General features: G+C 36.4%; 1 protein-coding gene across 1 annotated transcript in view; it reads left to right on the top strand.

Moving 5' to 3' along the window:
• COL19A1 (collagen type XIX alpha 1 chain) overlaps nt 1–24,854 on the top strand; it is a 308,387-nt gene that overhangs the window by 72,904 nt on the left and 210,629 nt on the right. Inside the window, exons 9-10 of the mRNA XM_059399023.1 lie at nt 880–924; nt 3,352–3,396. Coding sequence (XP_059255006.1) covers nt 880–924; nt 3,352–3,396 — 90 coding nt within the window. The remainder of the gene's footprint in view (nt 1–879; nt 925–3,351; nt 3,397–24,854) is intronic.

Here is a 24,854-nt window from a genome sequence, read left to right as displayed (position 1 = left end):
TATCTCCTACTGGCTGTGTAATCATCTCTTGTAAGATGATCATAACAGTATCTACTCAATAGGTTTGTTGTGAGAACAGTGCCAGCCCATAGAAAGCCTATACCAGACTTTAATATCATGTCCAGAGATTTGAAAGAGGAAATGAAATAAGGGATTCTAAATGGCATGTGGGAAAACATGGACCGTGGAGTTAGATCTCAATTCAAATCTTAGGTTGTGCCACAAGATGGCTGACACTGAACATGGCTCAGAGACTCTGTTTTCTTTCCTTCCTTTTCCTCCCTCCCTCCCTCCCTTCCTTCCTTTCTTCAATTTATTTATTTGAAAGAGAAAGAGAGCACACATAAATTTGGGGGGGTTGGGTAGATGAAGAGAATCTTCAAGCAGGCCCCCCTTGGAGCGAGCAGGTTGTGAAACCCAGAGTCAGACACTTAACCCACTGAGCCACCAGGCACCCCATAGGCTCTGTTTTCTTATTTTATAAAACTGAAGTACCAATCCTACTGTTGTAAGATAAGGAAGGATAGATATAAAGCCCCTGAATATGCTAGGCGTTCAGTATTTGGCTATCTTTCCCCACAACACTAGAACTAGTTCTTAAAGACTGTAAACATTTCTTTTTTAAATTTGTTTACTTGAGAGAGTGTGAAAGAGAAAGAGAAGGAGAGGGAGAGAGCACAAGCTGGGTGAGGGATATAAGGAGAGGGACTTCCCACTGAGCAGGGAGTCCAACGTGGGACTCAATCCTAGGAGCCCAGGATTATGACCTGAGATGAAGACGCTTAACAAACTGAGCCACCCAGGCACCTGACTGCAAAAATGTTCTCATTTCATTTGTTTTCTATGGCTAATAAAACTTATTCTCTGTTCTTCTTGTAGGGTGAAAATGGTTTACATGGAGCTCCAGGCTTACCTGGTCAAAAGGTAAAGAATTTTTGAATGTTTTATATAAGTTAGGAATTTAACATCTTAAAAAATTGAATTTGCACATAATAGAGTGAAGATTCAGAAAATTAATTTGATGAAACCGAATTCCATGGAAGGCTCTTAGAAAGCCACTAACTAGTCTTTCCAAAGAGCCTTCTCCAAGGAGCCACGATAGAAGAGAGTTCTATGAGGGAGCTTTAACAGCACGGTTTTCCGGAGAAGTCAACAGTGGTGAATGGTGGTGCTTTCTGGGGGCCATGCGAGTGTCCAGAGCTGTTCTGAACGTATTTTCACTGTTACAAGAGTCTAAAATGAAGAGTGGAACAGTGTTTACTGCCTTTGACTATATTTGTTTCTTTCTTATTTATCTTCCTTTCTGTATATCCCAGCTCACTAAACATAATAGTTACAGTGACATAAAACATTAAATATTACGAAGATGCTACAACTAATCTCTTCAAAAAAATCTTTGTCAGAATGACAAATTTGTAATAAGTGAAAATGTTTGCATTGACTAGGCTACTTCTTTCTGTGCCTAGTATCTTTCTTTTTACCAAGGTGAACTTGACTTGTACCCTTTTATTGTCCCGGGGCTGCTTTCTCCTCCTTGGCAGGCATCTGACCAGCCTTGCTGGAAGCAGAGTCTGGTCTATTCCAGTTTCCTGGAGGCTATGGGGAGCCACTTCAGGTGGGGCCAGCTGTCATAATATCACCCAGGTAATCCCACCACAGGGGAGAGCATTCTTGATGCAGTAGTAGATGCCCACCCAGGGCAACCATATCATCCCTATGCTCTGGAAGTTTTCCAAGTTTTAGCAACAAGACGGCAGAAGTTACTGTTACATCTAGGTTTTTTCTCTGTGGCTAAAAATTACCATTAAAAAAGATGTGCATTCATTTATAGTTATAGCTTTTGAAAAATCTCCCGTTCCTTGGCTTGATAAGAAAAGAAGTCTGCGCCGGCAGTGATGAAATGGCAAGCTTCTGAGTTTCTTCACAGCAGCTCCAGACAAAACCCGTTGCTCCAGCATGTGCCGCATCTGTGAGCGGAGCTGCAAGCCAAGGGATGTGCAGATTTATCTGCTGGGAAATAGTTTTGGACTTTCCAGCAGCTGTTTGTGGTGGCTGCATCATGCTGACATTGTGGCTGATGTACTGGAGGCATTTAGCAGCTTGATGTCAGCTTGGATTAACAGATCAAGCCACAGTCCAGACTTTAGGGAAAATGGGAGAATAGAGCTAGAGCACACATTCAGTGGCAAAGAGGCCCAAATACTAACCTGTTGTCTTTCCCAGTAACGTTTTTAAGGGCAGATGAAGCAGAAATAATAATTCGACCATGTGTGTATATGTGCATATACATATACACATACACATATATATTATTTATAATATATATCATTTATTATATATACAGAGAGACTGTATTTATAGTAAAAAGCTGGCATTCCTTTTCTAACACATGAATTTTAATTGTACCAAGTGACACCTTGTTGCAGCATTACAGAAAAAAATGTAAATAAGAAACCCTTCATCCACTGTCTCCGTGTACTCTGGAGATGTTTGCTGAGTGCATCTTGTGCGTGGAGGGGTGAGGATGACCCACCTCTGGCAGCCATTTGCTGGCTCCTTGTCTTCAGTGCCTGACCTATATTTGGCATTCAGTGCATATTTGTTTGAATGTATGAATCAAACATCAGTATTATAAATATCTGTGCAGAATTCAGTGGGAAAACAAGCTTGTCAGACTGGAGAGGGTTTTAGCTGAAGAACAGGGGACATAGACCTTTTGGAATAATGATGGCGGTTAAAGCCAGCAGTGCCCCAGCCACCAGTCCCCTTTCTGTGACTGAGACGCAGGAGATCTGGGTGGTAAAGAGCATGCGTGGCTCTGGTGTCAGAGCTGGAGCCAGGACTTGGGGTTCATGCCCGAACTCGTTCATCACAAAGCTCTCCCTGGAATGGTATTCCACAGAAGTCAGCTTGAGAAGGCTGCTTCTAAGGGATCTGGTGAAATCAAGAGTAACAGTAATAATTAAAAGTCATAATAATAAAAAAGTAATAAATATACATAAGAAAAAGTAAGAGTAATAATGGCTAACTTAGTTGGTGCCAGGCATATGCTGATGCATTCAGTTCTCAAAATATCTATGAGAAAGGAACCATATATGGAGAAATTCAGGTGTAAGGAGATTATGTTGCCTTGAGAGCACTCTCATGAAGCTGTAGCTTGTACCCTTTAATATTCAGGAATATGTAAATGTCATCCAACTTAAGATTGGTTTAAAGTTTACATATTTGAAATGATTTTTATTTATAATTACTGATGTTTTGTTATTGGAAAAATTCTCATTATTGTAATAATTGTGTGTGTTTAAAGTAGTGTTCCTATTATTATATATAAATCATATTCCTCTTCTACAGGGAGAGCAAGGTTTTGAAGGCAGCAAAGGAGAAACTGGTGAAAAGGTAAATATCTCTCTTGAGGTATGCACCTGTAAAAATACATTAGGTTCATGAAAATATTTTGAAGCAGAATATGTAACTTCTCTTGTACCTTCCATAGAAGCAATTCAGTAATTTTGTAGGAAAAAAACCTGAAAATATTTGCTTCACTTAAGTTAGACTTAATATAAGAAGGATTGTCAGAAATCTTTCTGAACTTGTTTGGATGGTAGTTCTATCTAGATATTTCTCCCTAAATGCATTCCTTTGGTATATAAATGATTCAAACATTGCCTGAGCATTGTGTTTGTATGCTATAGGATGACTGATGCACTAAGGGTCCAGGTCTCTAAATAAATGTTTTGTTTTCATGTATACCTGGTGTATCAGTGGACTTTTTCCTGAGGAAATAAATAAGAACTGTAATAGGGTCAAACAGAAAAGAGATGTGCAAATAGAAGAGTTTGAAAGAGTTAAAATAAGGGATGGTGGGCAAGGTGTAGGAAGAACCACAGGGATTGTGCAATATCCTAGATTGAGTTACAGTGAACGCCTTAAACTCCAAAAGGTTATCAGACTCAGAGGCAAAAAGAACTGTGGGTACAGATCCAGATTGGTGCTGAGGGAAGCAATGAACCCAATATTCAAGCAATCTTCATTTTAAAAATTTATAGCCTTCTACTGAAAGTACAGAGAATAGAAGTGCCCTAGTCATCCAAAATTTCCATTCAGACAATCATTTGAGTCCTTCTGCATTTCATAAGTCTAGTTTTATTTTTGAATAGAACAAAAACAGCATCATTCCTTTGTTTCATAAAACGTCATGTAATTGGACAGCCACAAGAAAGGAAGGGGGAGAGATAATCTCAAATTAGACACTTTTGCCTGTATTTAGTTTTCTGGGCCGTGATCAGTTATTTGCTTCTTCAATAAGTATTTTAGACAGAATGAGCAGCTATAATAATTATGACAAATTATACATGTTGTAAGCTACTTGCTAATTACTTTTCCTCACAGAACTGTGAGGAAGAAAAAAAATAGTCCTATAGTAATCATATAATTGAGGAGAATTCCATTAGATGATGACTACATTTTAAAAGTGGATCTCTCTTTTTAGGGATCTTTTGTATATTTTTGCTTTAGAATGACAGTCATTGCCTTTAAATTAATGCCCTATTTATACATGTTCCTGCTTTATTAATGGGACTTTACCTATAGGAGTACGTGAGAATAAGCAAGGAAACAGGTAAATTCTCTGTAAAGTCACCATTTCACTAAAACCGTAGTGGTTATTTTGATATTTTACATACAATACCATACATAGTTGGTATTGCTCTGTAATAGATTCTCACAGACTATGAAGTATAGAAAAACATTTCTTTATTTGGCTTCCAAGATTTCCCTTCTAATTCTTCGGACTTATTAGCAATCGCTTTCAAATAGTCCGTTTGGGAGAAGGATGGAGACAACAGGAAGAAACAAGGCATCAAATAGAAAAGACAACACACCTTGAATGAGAATTATAATTCAAATGGTTTATAGCCAAATGTAAGATTCACATAGTAACCCTTATAATAAGAATATAGTCTGATTCATGATTACCTACCTAATAGCAAATATGAGTTTTTTCAGTGTTACACACTACATATGCTGATCTACGACCCCAAGTATTTTCCCATAAGATAAATAATTAATGCCATCTTTTTGTGTCTAGATTAGAAACTGTGTCTGGATTAATTAAATAAGGAAGGTCTGTGGAGCACTCATTTCTAGGGGACATAAGCGTGAGATTCTTGCTCTGCTTACAACCCAATTTGTTTTCTGAACAAAGACTATTTATCTATTTTTATTTATTTTTTTTTATTAAAGTATATCTATGGCATCCCAATTGGATGGGGGCAAGGCAGAGCAGGCAGTGAAAGAATTCACCCAAGGCAGAACAAAAGAGATGACAGTTTATTGAATACACCTCAGGAGAGCATTGGGCCGAACAGCAGAGGGGAGACCATCTGCCTCAAGGAGGTAGTGAGGGCAGAATAAGGGAGGATGAGGATGAATAGAATTCTCCCTTTTTTAGTAATCTGAGGAACTGTGCCTGGCTGTAAGTAGCTCATTGGTCAGTTAGGGCCTCGGGCTTAATGAGCTTGTTGGCATTCAGCTCAGTAGTCACTGTGGGTCCTTTTGCCTTGCTCGAGTTTCTGTTATTCAAGCCTGTTGCCTAAAAGCAGCCTCTCCAGTATAGTTGGCACACCATGTTACATTCGTTGCAGGTGTAGAACATAGTCATGAAGTCTATGCATTATCATCACCACAAGTGTAACCACTATCTGTCACCATACAACACTATCATAATAGCACTGATACCCCATGCTGTACCTTTCATTCCCATGACTTACTCATTCATTCCATAACTAGAAGCCTGTACCTCCCACTCCCCATCACCCATTTTGCCCATTCCCTCACCCCCTAAAAGACAATTTAATTTGAATTTCAATTCTCTGTGGAAGACTGAGTTTGTAATTACAGTAAGGCCTATCTTTCCTCTTTAGTTGCTTTATTGTGGCCTTTACTATGTTTAAAATTTGTCCGTTTGGAATGAGACAATTCAGTTGTTGTAAAACAAAAGAATTCAGGAGGTTGTTATTGTTCAGAGATGTTGTACCTACCAAAGGCACACTGCCTCCAGTAGAACAAGAAAACACGTATCAACTGTCAAAGAGAAAACACTATGTGATGGTCTTCGGGTATCTTCATAGTGATGATACCACTCTGTGGTATTCTGTAATCCAGTATAAACCCAGTAGAGAAATGTGCAGTTTTTCTTGATGGCCAGAAAACTATCCTGCCGGCCAGTTTAAGTTAAGCCAGACCGAACAAGTAGTTCCTCAGCATGTCTAATATGGTATCCTTAGTCCAGAGAAGAACTCACGAACCTTGAGCAAGTAGAGAGAACCTCATTTGAAAGCATATTCCTGAGTTTATAGCAACTTATGACAGGAAAAACTCATGTATTACCTGAGCAAGCACAATTTAGCCAAATCAGTCCTGAAGTGAAAATTATTTGAAAGACTCGTTCTTTCTTAAATTACTTATGCTGGCAGGACTCTCCCTGAAGAGCTACTTTCAGGTTTACCTCTCTTTTTTTTTTTTTTTGGCTTATCAATTAGATGGCTAGGAATGATCCCATCTCATTGCCTCATTGCCCAGTGAGCATCACTCAAGGATCCTTTCACTCTAACAGCATCCCTCATGAAGCTGGAGGCAGGAGGTCCATATTCTGACTGAGGAATAGAACCGCAGCTAGGGTCTGTGTTCTGGCTTCTCTGTTTCTAAAGGCGTGATCTCAAACAACCCTTCTTTTGGGGATTTTCCTTAGGTCCTTCAGTATAGTTGGGGGTGTTGTAGGGGCTACGACTAGTGAACAAAATGGAGAGTCCACTCTTGAGGTGATAGTTATCCCTATACTGTCAGCCTTCACAGCAGTGATACAGCCACACTCTTATTATGTGACCAAATGTGTGAATGCATGAACTGAGCTCTGACAATCATATTAGAAAAAGCAGATTTAGCAGGGAGGCGTTCATTAAAGTGCGATTCATTTCTAAACCCCGAGCCCAGGTTTTTACTTTAGGTCTTTGTAAAAATAGGAGGAGTATTACTTGGTTACATTATTTTAAAAAAAGCAATAGAAAAGCAAATGTGAACATCTGCTTTATATTATAGCATTATAGCATTCAGTTTCTTTAAGTAATTGCTTCATGTGGTTGGGTTGGCTTTTAACCCAATTCTTTTACATTGTCATTCAAGTCCTAACTAACTTAGTTTTAAAAACTGATTTCTTAGGTGTTAAACTTGATTCTTCCCAACTTTATTGTTAAATATGATTTGATTGTGAGAAAGAAACATCCAGTGACAAATGCTGCTCATGGCACACTTTTCTTGACATTTTCTCTACATTTTCTGGCTAAAATGTAGTTGATTTTGTTCATTCAAGAGTGACATTTAAGTTAACGTGGGTACAGAGGTAGCAAATCTTTACAAGGATTCAGACATTTTAGCTAGTGTGGAACTTTTCCATTTGACGAATTAAAATAATCTTATCCTTGAAGATTTCTTAAGTAGAGAGAAAAGAAAAAAGGACAATCAAATACTATTTTCTTCATGAACCATCTGGCTCAGGAAGATGTGGATAGTATCCAATTTTTGACATTCCATAGCCAAGAGTGTTCATGGTTAAGCAGGTTCTGACTTACTCTTATTTAAATGTATGACCATTGCCTACTTTGATCATCTTGATTACTGATTTTTTCTTCCATTCTGAGTTAAGCCCATAATAATACATGCAACTGCAAAACTAACAAATGCATATGGCTCCTTCTTTAATTCATCTCTTAAAACTTTAGGAAACTGGTTGCTATAAATTTTCAGTGACTTGTGATTTTTATCATCTTGTTGTTACCAGAATGTTATCTCAGTCCTGAAATGTCATATGACATAAAATAGTTATTTAAATTGGAAAATTATGTTTAAATATCTATTTGTTTGGTTGTATAGCTGTTGCAAATATTTTTACCTGACAGAATCCACTAGAAAATCATTGACTGATCCCTATTCTTCACTGGTTTATTTAACAAGATATCATTTTAGAATTTTGTATAAAATGTTATATTCAAATTAATAAAACCATTGAAATGTCTATTATAATGTAGGATAGAGTACAAGAGTATTTTATTACTCCAAAACTGCCTGGGGCTACTTATAATTAAACCATGTATCCAATCATTTGTATTTCTTCTATCAGCAATTAACATCAGGTAATTTTCAAAGGACATAACTCAGATTTTCATTGGACAGCCTAAATTAAAAAAAAAAGAATATATATATATATATATATATATATATATATATATATATAATCGGGGGGAGGGGCAGAGGGAGAGGGAGAGGGAGGGAGAATATTAAGCAGCCTTCATGCCCAGGGTGAAGCCCAATGTGGGGCTCAAACTTAAAACCCTGGGATAGATCATGACCTGAGCAGAAATCAAGTCAGACACTTAACCAACTGATCCACCCAGATGCCCTAAAAATAAAATATGTATTTAGACTTAGTATTGATGTTATGTATGATCTACAGTCTTTTGCCTTTGGTGGATTCTTTTGAAGATATGATAGGAGAAATAGAAAATGCTTATTAGAATACATCCTTACTTACCTATTTCATAGTTGAATCTATTCTTTTTGGTTTCTTGTCAAGACAGGTTCAAAGAGTAGAGGCACTGAATTCATTTCCTGTTATTCTGTTGATGTTTGTTTTCAGTATTAACACCTGTGACATATAATATATAGGCCTGATGTGTAACTGCTAATGAGAATTGTGGACAATTTATTCAGCAGCATTTTATCGATTTATTTCTCATAGATTGATTTAAACTTCATATTTGACTTATAACAGCCAAGGTTAGAAGTTGACTAATTTTTATTACATCAACAAATAAATTATTTTGCCTACCAGTAAGTAACTAAAATACTGACTTCTAGCATTAGATATCACGAGAGCTATAGTCAATCAGGCAAGCAATAGTAATCATTTGCTAAAATAAATAACAATTATGGTTTCAAATAAGCCAAGACCTTTTATACTGGAAAATATTTTGTATTTACATTAGTTATTTTTTCATTCAGTTGTTGTTATGGTAATTGCATATTGAATTTGAATTGAAAATTCAAAAGGATAGCTGTGATATTTTAGCCATTTAAAATCTATTGGAGAATGAGAAAAAGCCCAAGTGAGTAAGTATATATAATATGCATAAACTGTTTTGCAGAACATTCAGGGAGTAGCATCTAGTTCTTTCAGCAGTAAACACATATTCCTAGTTTCTAGAGTACCACTCCAAAGAGATCTTAGAGTTGACACTTCATTGTGGAACTGATAGTGACCCATCATAGAATAAATAGATTCTCAGGGTGCCTGCATGGCTCAGTGGGTTAAAGCCCCTGCCTTTGGCTCAGGTCATGATCCTTGGGTCCTGGGATAGAGCCCCGCATCCGGCTCTCTGCTCAGCAGGGAGCCTGCTGGCTCCTCTGGCTGCCTCTTTTCCTACTTGTGATCTCTGCCTGTCAAATAAATAAATAAAATTTTAAAAAAAGAATAAATAAATTCTCATTCCTTGTGTTCCATGTTTCACTCCAGCTCTGCCATGCCAGCTAGGTGAATCTGGACATGTACCTTGCTTTCTTTACAATGGTCTCCTTTTCCATAAAATAAAGATAATTTCTGCTTCATGAGATTGTTGTAAGAGTGAAATGAGTAATTAGTAATTAGAAGGTGCTCAATAAAAATGTCCTCAACAGCCAAAATATGAAAAATTAAAATACTGATATTTGGAGAAAATTAGATTTGATATAATTATTTTATCTACTTTTTGCCTAATACTACTTCCAAATTTTCCTTCTAAATAATTAAACAAAGACAAGAGAGTATATTAGTTAGCTCCTGGTGTGTAACAAACCACCCCAAAACTTAATGGCTTAAAACAACATTCATTTATTTATTTCATGACTCTGTAGTTTAGTGGCTTAGACTGGGCTGAGCTCAATGATTCTTTGGTGTCAGGTTTGCTTACGTATGTCTTTTCAGCTGGCAGCTTGGCTGAGAGTGGCTTTTTAGATTGGGCTCTGATAGACAATATGTCTATTCCAAATAGTCTCTCATCCTCCAACAAAAATCTCAATCTTGTTTTCAAGGTAAAAGCAGGGGTCCAGAGAGAGCAAGCAGAAGCATATAAGGCTTCTTCAAGTCCCCAGCTCAGAACCAGCAGGCCATCACCTCTGCCATGTTTTGTCATTAGCCAAAGCACTTCCTGAACCCAGCCCAGGTTCAAGGGCTGGGAAAATAGATGCCACTTCTTGATCGTATAAGCTGCAAAGCCATATTGTAAGGGGTATGGATACACGGAGGGGTAAAAATTGGATCATTTTTGTTATAAATTAAACACAAATGAGATAAAAAAAATTACATTTTAATATAACAGTTAAGCTACTTCTGAGTAAAAAGGTTGAATAGGTGTAGCAAGTTTACTTCATTCTTCTCCCATGACCTGCAAAATAATCTTAAAGTTATGTTTGCACAATGGGTCTTAGAGACTGTGTCAAAAGATAAACTCATATTTGAAATGGTAGGGATGTTTTATGCATAACAGGAAAATATTGAAAAATAAAACTCTTAATTGGAATGGGAATAGAGGAATTCAATATGTCAAATTATTAAACCAAATTAAGCCAAATTATTAAACCAAATTAGTACTTTCACATAGTCTCAAGTGTTTATTAATTTTAACTAAAATAAAATTGAGACCAGAACAACTGGAAAAAGCAGGTCAGAGTTGAAGTGTATTTTTAGGATGTCACTAGTAAAGCCTTCTTGGCAATTATGTCTAGTATTTAAAACTAATGCAAGAATGTTAAATACTATTATTATAAATATAGCACTTTCCTATCATCACTAAAACAACTGTTGACATGTCACCTTACTTCCTGTTAATTCTCTCTTGGTTCACCTTGTAGAATTCCACTGAAGATCAGTGTTATGCAATTGTTCCATTTACTCTGGTAACGTGTAAAACTTCTACAACTTTTAGGAAGGACTTATGTGTTTGATTTGACAGCTGACTCAAAAAATGAAGAGAACAGATGGAGTAGAATAATAACTATAATTTAAAAAATCACAGCAATTTATCTGTGGCCAATGCCAATTGGTATGGAAGTAACCATGCCAACTTACAATTAGCCATGGTAGCAGGCAATTGGGAAGTGTAATGGTAATCCCACAGCCAAGCTAGAGGCTTAACGTTAGTCATTGCTGATTGGGTGTCATTTTCTTGTTCTTCACAGTGCTAGTGAATAACTCTAGATTGTGTGGAACATGTTTAACCCTCTGTTGCTTCATTTTTTTAGTAGTGGTTATAGAAAAAGTGAAATGTCAAAAAAAAGGAGGGATATGAAGAAAAGGAGAATAACTATCAAAGCGTGCGCTATTTCATGAATATAGTTTTTTAAAGTATTATTCTTAATGATTGTGTAATATTTCATTATATGGAGATAAAATATTTTATTTGACTATTCTGTTGTTGGAAATTTAAGCTTTTTAATTTATTTTTGTTTCATTTTTTTAAGTGTGTTTTAGCTAGTACATATAACACAGAATTAGCATACTTTGGCAAGCATCTTTAAACATTTCTCTTGTTCTTTCTTTACTAGATTTCTGGAATTAGAATTATTCTGGAATTAGAATGATGGGTTGATGAGTATGGAAAATTTAAAGATTTTTTTAAAAAATTTATTCATTTGAGAGACAGCATGCATGTAAGAAACCATGAATGTAGTGGGTAGGTGGGAGGTTAGAGGTGGAGGGAGAAGTAGACTGCCTGATGAGCAGGGAGCCCAATGTGGGTCTCAATCACAGGACACTGGGATCATGACCTGAGCTCAAGATGGACACTTAACCGACTGAACCACCCAAGCACCCTTAAGATTCTTGATACATGTACATACTTACTTTCCAGAATTTTTTTTTTTTGGTAAGATTTATTTATTTAGAGAGAAGGAGAGAGAGTGAGAGAGACATATATAAGCAAGAGAGAGCATGTGTGCAGGGGGGAGGGGAAGAGGAAGAATCTCAAGCAACCTCCCCACTGGGTGCTGAGCCCAATGTAGGCTCAACCCCAGGACCCTGAGATCCTGACCTGAGCCAAAATCATGAGTCAGTTACATAACTAACTGACCCACCCATATGCCCTGCCAATTTGTTTTTTTAAGTTAGTTTACACATTCACAAATAGTGGTTGCATCCTCATTCTACCCTCACTGGCTTTAAGTATTACATTTTTTAAATGTTAAAAATTGTCAAATATTATTTCATTTTAACTTTCTCTTTATTCATTGTGTCTCTTTAACGATCACATTGAACATTCACACACACATACACAAGATGACAATCCTATGTCAAGTATGTTATAAATATTCTCATTTTGAGTTTTGCCTTTAATGTTTATTGTACGTTGAGATACAGAAATTGTAAGGTTTATGGTTGATGGTTGGTCTTTCTATCCTGATTTCCTTAATACCTCTGTGTTTTGAAATCCTAAACTTTCAAGAAATCTGTTACGTATACACTCTTCTAGTTTTACCTTTACACGTTGTAACCTAAAATTTATATTGGTAACTGTTGTTAAGATGAAGATGAAACTCAGCTTTTCCCTCAATACCATGAATGATAATAATTTCCTTACACATTTGTTCATGATGTTTTCTTTATTATGAACTAGTTCGTATATACTAAGATTATTTTAACGGTATGCATTCTGTTAATTATTATGTTACTTCCACATTATTTTAATTATTTTATTTTTTATTTATTTTTTTTAAAGATTTTATTTATTTATTTGACGGACAGAAATCACAAGTAGACAGAGAGGCAGGCAGAGAGAGAGGAGGAAGCAGGCTCCCTGCTGAGCAGAGAGCCCGATGCGGGACTCGATCCCAGGACCCTGAGATCATGACCTGAGCCGAAGGCAGCAGCTTAACCCACTGAGCCACCCAGGCGCCCCTATTTTAATTATTTTAGTTAATATTTTAACATCTAGTACTGGAAATACAGTTTCATTACTCTTCTTTTAAAATATTTTCTTGTACATCTTACCCATCTACGGTGTTTCTTACTAGATATTTCAATTTGGATAGTAACCTACTCTAACTTCAATTTCTTCATCCTTGAACTGGGAATAATAATGATTTCTATTTTATTGTGATTGACACTTAAATGCAAAGGAACCTAATTAGTGCCCAATATCTGGTAAGATATTAGCAGAGCATTTGCTTTAGTTTTTGTCTTTCTTATGAATTTAGCATCAATTCTCCTAGTTCTGAAATATAAATATCTTTAGTATTTTGGTTGGTTTTATGTTAAATATACATGCTGATTTGGGATATAGCAGAGGGTTTGACATATAATGTATTATTTACTCCAGGGGTATGGGTATGTGATTCATCAGTCTTGCACAACTCGCACGCTCACCATAGCCCATACCCTCTCCACCCATTTACCCCATCCCTCTTACCCCCTCCCCTCCCAGCAACCCTCGGTTTGTTTCCTATGATTAGGAGTCCCTTATGGCTTGTCTCCCTCTTTTTGTCTTGTTTCATTTTTTCGTCTCTTTCCCTCTGATCCTCTGATCTGCCTCTTCAATTCTACATTATCAGCGAAATCATATGATAATTGTCTTTCTCTGACTGACTGATTTTGCTTAGCATAATACCCTCTACTTCCATCCACATTATTATAAATGGCAAGATTTCAATTTCTGATGGCTGCGTGATATTCTATTGTATTTATATGCCGCATCTTCTTTCTCCATTCATTTGTTGATGGCTATGTGGGCTGTTTCCATAGTTTGGTTATTGTGGACATTGCTGCTATAAACATTGGGGAGCAGGTGCCCCTTTGCATCACTACATTTTTATTTTTGGGATAAATAACGAGTAGTGCAATTGCTGGGTCATAGTGTAGCTCTATTTTCAACTTTTGGAAGAACTTTCCAAACTACTGTAGTTTGGAACAGAGTGGCTGTTTTCCAGAGTAGCTGTACCAGCTTTCATTTCTACCACCAGTGTGGGAGGGGTCCCCTTTCTCCACATCCTCACCAACATCTATTGTTTCCTGACTTGCTGATTTTAGCCATTCTGATTGGTGTGAGGTGGTGTCTCATTGTGGTTTTGATTTGTATTTCCCTGATGCTGAGTGATGTTGAGCATTTTTTTCATGTGTAGCAAAGGGTTAGAACCCGGAACTAAAAAGCCATCAAGAACCAAGATACTTCTGCATTCTGTTTTCTTCTCTGGCTGCATAATGTCTCTTTTCTGTGAAACTGCTCTGTTCTCTTGCTTATCTTATAGCCTCACCCTTCTTGCTCATTGATAAACTTAGTATTAAATGGATACAGTGGCATCCACTGCATGGATACAGTATGCATACCTTCATAAGCCCAGTGCTAATAACAGACTACAATCACTGAGTCTCATACTCACACTTTGAGTATAGAGAATCTAGTTGACTCACCTCTGGTCGTATCACCTGTCTGGAAAGTCCTGCAGTCAATTCATCTGTGCTTACAGAGAGTACATGGGAGGATTTTTTTTTTTTTTAAGATTTTTTAAAAGATTTTTAAAAATTTACTCATTTATTTGAGAGCGAGAGTGAGAGAGCACCAAGCATGGCATGGGGGGAGAGAAGAAAGGAGAGAGAGAGAATCTGAAACAGACTCCACATTGAGTACAGAGCCCAATGCGGGGCTCATTCTCATGACTCTTGATATCATGACCTGAGCCGAAATCAAGAGTCAGAGACTTAACCGACTGAGCCATCCATGTACCCCAAATGTATGGGATTTTTAAGAAGGGGCAGAGGTAAGAAGAAAATAATAGTACTGTGAGTATTGCTGATATATGGAAAAGCTCTTGATTTGTGTTTTTTTATTTAGTATCTGGTCACTTTTCCCAATCCTCTTAATGATTCTAATTGCTAATTTTATTAATTCTATTAGTTTTTCCACTGAAAGCAATTGTTATATATGATAATGGCCTAGGAAATGAACACAGTGATTTTTCTTCTTTATTTTGTTTTAATTCTCTTCATGTTTCACATCTTGCTGTTTATTTCACATTGGAGAAGAATGCAGGATGGAAAGGGTAAATGTAGGATGGCTACTTAGGAAACCTCTGCAGTAGGCAAGCATGAGATGATTCTTGTTTGCTATTTTGATGGAAACAGAGGGGGTGAATAGAACTGAGACATAACCTGGAGGTAGGTTCAACTGAAGAGAAGGTACAATTTCTGGACATCATATATCATTAGAGGAACAAATTTGGATGGGGATTTATACCACAAGTTTGAGATGCCTGTATAGCATCTAATTAGATCTGAGCCTCGAGTTCAGAAAAAAAGGTCTGTATTACATGACAGATGGTGCGGAGGGAGGGGCAGTCAGCACAAACCAATGGGAGTGGATGAGATTGCATAGGAGGGAGGTCAGAAGTAGAAGAAGGTGACCATAAGCTGAGAAACACAAACACTAGGAAGTTAAGTAGAGGAAAAAGAATATTGAAATGATGCAACCGGAGAAGTACGAGGAAAATCAGTAGACTGTTGCAAAATAGAGGAAAGTGTATAAGAAAGTGAGTGTTTAAATCTTCAAAACAGGTTTAGAAGACAAATAAGGTATAATGCCAGCAGCTAATGTTTACTGAACATTTACTATAGGCAAGCATTTTTATTCCATGAGCTTATATGAATTACCTCACTTAATTATCCCAACAACCCTCTGCTATTATTATCGCCAAACTATAGATGAAGAAACAGATAGAGAAGGTGAAAATTTAAAAAGAAGTACCCAAACTCTAATTCTCTGCCTCCCTAGATGAACCTGTAAAATCGTCCACATAGGTCACTGGTGACTTTGGCAAAGGTAATTTTTGGCGAAATAATAAGGGTAGACGCCATGTTAAAGTTTGTTGAAGAGCAAATTACAGGTGACAAAATAAAGAGCATTCAGAAAACCCTCTCACAGTCTGTCTGTGAAGGGGACAACAGCAAGGGCAGTAGCTGGAGGGAGTATGGATTATTGAAGAAGAAAATCTTAATGCACCAATATTCAAAGCAAGCACAAGTTGTTTTTTTTTTTTTCCTTAAAGATTTTATTTATTTATTTATTTGAGAGAGAGAGAAATCACGAGCAGAGGGAAGAGGCAGAGGGAGAGGGAGAAGCAGGCCCCGTGCTGAGCAGGGAGTCCAACATGGGGCTCAGTCCCAGGTAGCTGCGATCATTATCTGAGCCAAAGGCAGTTGCTTAACCAACTGAGCTACCCAGGTGCCCCGAGCATGTGTTCTTGATAGGAAAATATTGTTGATCAAGGGAAGACCTGAAAGAAAAGTACAGACCCAGCTCACTTACACAGAGTTGCAAATGTCTTATACTTCCTAAGGAATATCTAATTTTTGCCAATAATGATATCATATTTAAGGAATTCTCATTAAAATTAAGAACAAGATAAAGATACCACCATTATTGTTTAATAACATTCTAAAATTTATGGTCAATGCCAATTTTCCTCCCAAATTATAGTTTAAATCTATCCATTTCTCTCCATATCCCACAATACCACCAAGCCATAATCATTTACGGTCACCTCTTGACTAATCTCCCTGTCTTGACCCTTGCTCTTCTCCCATTCTCTAAGTTGTAGAGATGGAGCTTTACAAAACAAACCATGTCTTATGTTTAAAACTTTTAGTTGTTTTTCATTAAGTTACTATCCAGAATCCCTAATACGTCCTACAAAGTCCTGCACTGTGACCTTTATTTGCCTCTTGAAACTCATCTCTCCCCACAGCCCACCACCCCATCCCCCCAACTCACTCCTACCCCCTTTCTCTGGCTCCAGCCACAGCAGCCTTTGTTCAGTCCCTTGAACTCATGAGCTCTTCTCTGCCTCAGAACTGTCCACTGGTGTGCTCACTGCTTGGACTGCTTTTCCCTTCACTTGGCTAGTCTCTTTTTATCACACCTTGCAAGTTATTTTCTCTAAGGAGGCTTCTTGATGCTCCAGTCAAAATCAGGTCCTTTTGTTATAATTTTCATTATACCTTAAACACTACATTTCACCTATATAGCACTTTTCACAATTTAGAATTATAAATTTACTGACATGAGGGTTTTTGTCCATTTCTCCCAGTAGAGTAAAACTTCATGAAAGCAGGAACTGTACCTATGTCTTTATCTCCAACACCCACCATATTGCCCAGCACATTGAAGAATTCAATTAGTTAATTTAATACTAGAGGAGATCGTTGTAGACATGTTTAATTTGTGTTTCTTTTCAGCTTCCAGAAGTGTTTGATAATTAATATTTTGATTCATTTAATTCAATAGCAACCCTCATTTTTTTCAAACTCTGGCTATTAAATTTGTGAGATAAAGACCAAAATTCATTTTACATGTATGACCCTTGGAATCGTGTTTCAAAAAGACAATATATAAAACATAAATGTATTTAATAGTATACTAAAATGTGCAGGGAAGAAATTGGGTCACATATTTCTATTTTTCAACCTTTATGAAACACACTGCCTTTGTCAAGTACTATTTAGTTCCTTATTCTATAAAATAACATCATACTGTTCTTTTAATACCAAATATTGCACTGTCTTTTTAATTCAGGAGTAGTGTTAAAGGTTGTCTATTGATTCTTGTGTCATAATTTTTCGTTGCAATTACAGTGGAATTTTGGAACTATTGACCATAGTGACCTTAGGTTGGTTTTGTTAAGGAAATTTATTCAATAACTCTTTTATGTAATTTAAGAACAAAGAAATATGGAAATCCAGGGGCACATAATGAGAGATCAGTAGAAAGGGCATGATCCTCATTTATATAATGATTAAGACAACTTGACTTTAGTTTCTCATTAATCAGTGCTCGAGTACTAAAAGGGTAGTTTACAGTCTGTCTCAATTTTGCTTTTTGTTTGACCTTTATTCCAATTATCCTATTTCTTCACTCCAGGTTCTGGTGTTGCCTCCGATTTCTACTCTTCTCTTTTAACCCCCTTTCCCACAGACTCAACTTTACTCCCCCTGTGCTCCCCTTTGCTCAGCTTCTTGTGGATCTTGCCATCCTGTCTTTCCCACCTGTTTCCTTTTATCCCGTCCAAGCCTGATTCTCTCGTTAGGTTAATCTCTTTCCATTTTTATTTTAGGAAGCTCTGGGAAAGGAAGAGAATTTTTAATACAAATATTTGAATTCGTGAGCAGGTGACTCTAGAGTATTTTTTGTACTCAAAACCAATGAAGACATCTATTACCCATTTCCCCCTCACACCTGAGCATTTCCTAATGAGACTGCACTTTAAATATGAGTAAATTCAGCCCTACATTTGGAGACAGTGTTTAGCCTATAAAAAATATGTGGTTTTTAAAAAATATTTTTCATGAAATGGATTTAAACATCAATCTAGCTATTGCTTCTGCTTAACATAACCATCAAATATTCATCATCTCTGTTTCCTCTAAATCTCAGTTAATAAATGTACTTTATTAATCAAATCTCCTTGATGGAGATGATTCCAGATGGTGGGAGGATAATTAATTTAATGTCATCCAACATTGGATGGCAGGTGCATTATTTTTATTTAGAAGCAAGCCACTGGCATGTGAACTTTCACATTCAATGTAAAAGCAATTCGCTGTATAGTAATTGCTGAACAAGTGTGTCCCATCAGACTTAAATAACAGAAAGAATTCCACTGCACAGAAAACAGAGGTGTTGGTGCAGCTGCTGTTCTAAGTGGATGTTGTGCATTAACTGTGTGATAAGTTATTGTCTGGGCTTATGAACATCTATTGCTTCTTAGTTTAATAACTTACAGAAATCATTCTCGGTTCTTATTTTTCCTTACTAATCTTCACAATCCCCTTTAAGCCCTGTAAGTAACTCCCTATCAATGATCCGTTCTAATAGCAATTGAGGATAAATGAGACAAGATACAGAAAGCAATTAACATTTGCTTTGTTTTTTTCTACATTTTTCCTTGTTCTTCATGTACTGCTGATAAGCATACCATAAGATCAAAAATAAATACAAAATGCTAACACATGAATGCTTTGGGCAAGCATTTTGGAGAATGTTATTTTAAGTACCTGCACTTGTCTGGCCCTGGGAAGGAGTGTAGCGATGCGATTGCCTCACCCTCTGGCTGTATTCCAGGGGCTCACTGATCGTAATCCTGCCTGTCACTTAAGGTTTACTTGTGTATACAGCTGGTTTATAGAGCTGAAGTCTTGGTAAAAAATCGCAAGGCTGAGTCACACAATAGCAACCAGGAGATGGAGGTCCAATCAAGCTTTTGGAACTTTTGGAACTTCAGAGGTCACCTGCAGTGACACTCATCTGTTATTTGGATTTTCACAGGTGGTTGTCCAGGCTCTGCTCATTAATGCTAATAAGATAATTCCAAATTCTGTATTTTAAGCCCAGATCTAGTCCCTGTCACTTTTACTGATTTACCTCCTGGTAGTTTTAACCTCCTGGAAAAATGCATTCTCGGATGATTCTTTTTTTTTTTAAATTAATTTATTTTAACAGAGAGAGAGAGAGAGAGATTACAAGTAGGCAGAGCCTCAGGCAGAGAGGGGAGGAAGCAGGCTCCCTGCCGAGCAGAGAGCCCAATGCGGGGCTCGATCCCAGGACCCTGAGATCATGACCTGAGCCGAAGGCAGAGGCTTAACTCATGGTGCCACCCAGGTGCCCCTCGGAGGATTCTTTTCTTCCAAGTTACTGATAGCTCCTTGAAGAGCCAAAGATAACTAATGTATTCTCTTGAACCACGTTGGCATTTCAGGTATTCCACTGTGTTCTGCAGATCCTGCTCCTCACAAACTTCATCTCATGATTCGGTGGCCTGCCAGTCACCTGTTAGTGTGCTGCTCACAAGCAGACAAGTTCTTCTGTCATGTCTTGAGCAGTGAATACAGCAGGCCGTGTAGGAGAGTGAAGGAGCTTGGATTCCATAGAGCGGAGCCCCAGTCCTGGCTCCACCTTTGGATGACTGCACGGCTGTCTCAGAAGGAGAACAATAAGCTAGATTACCTCTGGAATCACAAATGTTTACAAGTAGAATGGATATCAAATATCAAAATGTAAAAGTCTGTATTCCTCTCAGGAAGTTTTTTTCTTGAATCAAAATGGAAGCACTTACATTTATGTGCGCTACCTTTTATTTGGGGGGTTTTAGCCTGGTGTTCCTACTAGTCAACTTTTAGTTCTTGATTCTGACATCTACTACAGTAGTCACTTTTTTTTTAAAACTTTGTAACAGCCATGAATTTTGTATACATAGATCAGGAGTCTTTGAGTAACTCATATAAATACCAAATAAGAAAGACAAGGCCTGGAGCACATCTCTGTTGCATGCCACTGGAGTGCTCTTTCTAGGTACCAGCTAAACAAAATGAAGGTAAAGTTAGTATATCTAACCACTTACTTCCTCCATTACAATTTAATCCACCTTTATCCAACACATCTTGAGAAATTTTGTTAAGATTCTTACTGAATGAAGCCGATCTCATAACATTTGCATGATTTTTGTTTTTTGAGATGATGTACTTTCTTGCTATTCATCTTACTCTGTACTAATAATGTAAAACCAATTTGTTTAATAATTAATTCTAGAATTTTGCCAGGAATCAATATCCGGCTTACTCATTATTCATGTATAATTTTTAATATATTTAATTTATTTATTTGACAGAGAGAGAGACCACAAGTAGCCAGAGAGGCAGACAGAGGGAAAGAGGGAGGCAGGCTCCCCGCCAAGCAGAGAACCCAATTCGGGGCTCCATCCCAGGACCCTGAGACCATGACCCAAGCTGAAGGTAGAGGCTTAACCCACTGAGCCACCCAGGCACCCCTCATGTATATTTTTAAAATGAGAAACATGGGGCGCCTGGGTGGCTCAGTGGGTTAAGCCTCTGCCTTCAGCTCAGGTCATGATCTCTCGGCTCAGGTCATGATCCCACAGTCCTAGGATAGAGCCCCGCATCGGGCTCACTGCTCTCTGCTAGGCAGGGAGCCTGCTTCCCTTCCTCTCTCTTTGCCTGCCTCTTGGCCTACTTGTGCTCTCTCCCTGTCAAATAAATAAATAAAAATCTTTAAAAAATAAATAAAATAAGAAACATTATTGGATCTTGGCCTTTCCCTCTCCAAGATTCTCACAAATCCATGTCAGTGACTAACTCCCATGAACTTAGTTATCTATCCTTTATCTGGCCTCTCCTATCTTAATGTTTGTCTTGATCTCAGGGGTCGTTAGCTAGAATCAGTGAGTGAAAAGACCTTCAATTTGTTTTCAAAGTAGTTTGATGCCAACTATAACCTAATGTGATATTGAAATTTCCTTCAAAACACATGCTAGATTTTAGAACGCATTTGTTTGTTCAGTCATTCATGTATCTGATCTTTTACTACCTACTCTGTACCAGATACTGTGTTCAGGACTAGGATAACAGAGATGAAGGTGAAAAAACATTCTTCCAAAGGGCATTTATAAAGTGTTTGATGGATCATAAAGGACACTGTGGGAAGAAAAGGAAAGGAAAACCATAACTCTACAAGGCAGAGGGAAATGAGTTAGGTAATAATTCATTAGTGATGCTTAAAGCATAGGTAGGAGTTCTCCAAAGCAAGGAAAAGGCAAATGGAATAGTTGCTTTAAAGGCACAGAGAGGATAAAGTCCAAGATGTCCGGGGAACCAGATGGAATGTATTATATAACAAAAGGAAAAACAGTGACCTCCAGAAAGATAAAAAAAGGAAATAACTTTTTATATACTGACTGAGGCACAGGTTGGGGCCAAGCACTCAACCAGAATTGTCAAAAAATAACAGGAGGAAGTTCCCTTTGACCATTCAGTTGACAACATGTTTTTAGCTCACTCTCCCCCAGTAGGGGCACCGTCTGACACCCAACCAAGAGATCAGTATGGTAGGGAACACTGATATTTCTGGAAAAATCTTCCTACCAGAAGACATATCTGAAGTCTCCAGACAAAAAGATTAGAAAAGCTAAAATCCCTTTGAAAGACTCAGGCTGGCTTAAATAAAACAATGGTTAAGCTTTCTGCTTAGCATTTCCTAGGAAATTCTGAAGCTCCCTATTTTCTTTGTTCTCACAATTTATAGAAACTGAAAATTTTAGTCTAATAGGGAAAATGGATTTGACCTTTAGTTTAGGTTTTTTCTTTTAGGTAAAGTCCTATGACAATTTAATCTAAGTATTGATTTTTTTTTTTAAATCAGTTAAAGAAAGAAAAGAAAGAGCATGAGATATAACCACTTCTTTTGCGTCAAAAACGATTTAGTATTTACCTTAAAGTCTAAGGGGTGAATTCCTGACTTTACCTGCTAATAAATAGTCATGGCCATATTTACAAAGAAACCAAAATTTTACTTATCTAAATTCCAATAATTTACTTAGCCTGATGTCCAGTCTTATCTTGTGATTGCCCTCCTCAAATTGTCACAAGAATCCTTGGGGACTCAATATATGTTATCTCTGATCAGCATGAGTTAAAAGTAAACCTTGCTGCTTTCATTCCCTCTTTTGGTTCTTGAGAATAGGAATACGACGTTTCAGGTATAATTTGAGCTGGCACCTGCAGCCTTTTCTATATCTCCTTCATTTAGGTTGATTGCTGAGTATCAACAAAGAGAAAGAGAGACAGAGACAGAGACAGAAGAACAGAGAAAGAGAGACAGAGAGTCAGAGAAAGAATCATTTGTCCAATAGGTAATTACTTTACACATTCATGGAATATATAGAAAATATTATGATTCCTCTGCCAAAAAAATAAATAAGTAAACTTCAAAAACAGACATATGACAAAATATATTCCTGGATATAAGCAATAGTAAAGAAACCACGAAATTAAGAAAAACACTCCTAAATATAACCCTTGAACAAAAGAATAAATGAAAGGAAAAATTTGTAGAAATGAAGAATAAGAAAACACTTTATACTAAAGCATGTGAAACATAAAAAAACTGTTCTGAGGGTGAAAATATATAGTAAAAAAATAAGTAAAAGATAAATGAGGATATATAAAAGTAAAAGAAATGTTTTATCTTTTATAATAATAAAAAGAACAATAAATACATGAAAGTAATATAATCACTAAAATTGGTGAAACAGAATTTTTAAACAAAGGATAAAAACACCCAAAAGCTAGTTTCATAAAATGACCAATAAAATAAGTAAATAAAATTCAGTTAGAGAAACAGAGACTAGAAAATAGAAATGAGACAAAATAGAATTAAAAATATTTATAAACATAAGTTTGATCACAGATAGTATAAGGATTAGGAGAATTCTGGAAGACTATTATGTATAATTCTAAAGAAGAAGCAAATTTGATAACTCAGAAATATGGATAATTTCTTCCAAAAGAATGTAAAAGGTTGACAAAGAATAACTTGAAAATATGACTACATTAATCACTGTCTAAGCAATAACTGTGGAGAAGTGATTCAGGATCTGCCATTGAATGAAGGATCAGGACTAACCGGGTTTTTCAGCAGGATTTCATCTAGCCAATAGTTGAAGATGGATAATTTTCATGAAGTCAGAACAATCTTAATGCCAAATCTAATAAAAAAATAAAACTATAATCAAGTATTACTAATGAATATAGATATAGATTAAAAATATATAATATTAGCTAATAGAATTCAATAATTCGTCAAAAGAGGGATCAAGTAGTATAATACTAGGACGTCAGAAGTCATTGAAATCATTGAAGTTAAGGAGTTATATGAACCGAATACATCACACCAATCAATTGAATAATGAAAGTTTATGGTTATATAAATGGATGCCAAAGCTTTTGATAATTGCAATAATCACTTTTAATTAAAAAAATATTTAAGCAAAATAGGAATTAATGAAATGTTTTTACTCAAACACAACAGCGAATATTACTTTTTAAAGGTCAAAACTAGATTAGAAATTAAGGAGTATTAGGATGTAATAAGGTAAAATTGCTGTCACTTTTGCTTCACAAGAATACCAGGTTGTATGCATTGGAAGATAAGTGATAAATCTATCCCTTTTTCCTAAAGCCTGGATTGTATAGATAGAAAACCTAAGAGACTTTGGTAGGAAAAAGACATTTAACTGAGAAAAGAATTTGGGTATCTACAAAAGAATTTGGTATCTAATTGAAGAATTTGGTTAGATATCAGATATATATTGAAGACACAATAGACTTCCTTTATTTTAGCCTGAAATACCTAGAAATATAAATAAGAAGTATATTAATGTAAGTGGTAAAAGCAATTAGAATTCTGGGAAAATTTGGATAAGAAAGGAACATAATATATACAAAGAAAATCAAAGCAGAAACAAGATCTAAGTGAATATAGATACCATTTTCTTAAAAGTTAACAATATTAAAAAGTTTAGTAATTCAAAATTAGCATGTAAATTTAATGCGATACAAATGAGAGTGCCGACATATTTTAATATTTACTTTCAAGTTGGGTAAAATTGGTTAAGGTTTATACATATAAATAACTGGAAATAGTAAAAAAAATTTTTTTGACAAAGAACAATAGTAAAGGTGGATATACTTTATCAGCTAGAACATTCTATAAAGTCACCATACCATAAATGTTGTATATCATGTAGTATAATGAAAGGTGGGGCAAAACGAAAGATCTGGAAATTAGTCTCTGAATTTATGAGAATTTAATTTAATAAATTTTGTATTTCAGCTCAGCGGGAAAGGGTGCATTGCTTCATAGATGTGCTGACTCAACTGATTCTATTCATATTAAATATATCTAACACCCTATATATATAATAATAATTTATAT

The sequence above is a fragment of the Mustela nigripes genome, chromosome 5 (assembly GCF_022355385.1).
Source record: "Mustela nigripes isolate SB6536 chromosome 5, MUSNIG.SB6536, whole genome shotgun sequence".
NCBI classification, from domain to species: Eukaryota; Metazoa; Chordata; class Mammalia; order Carnivora; family Mustelidae; genus Mustela; species Mustela nigripes.
The sequence above is the reverse complement of the archived record's forward strand: the minus strand, read 5'-3'. Positions and strand labels throughout refer to the sequence as shown.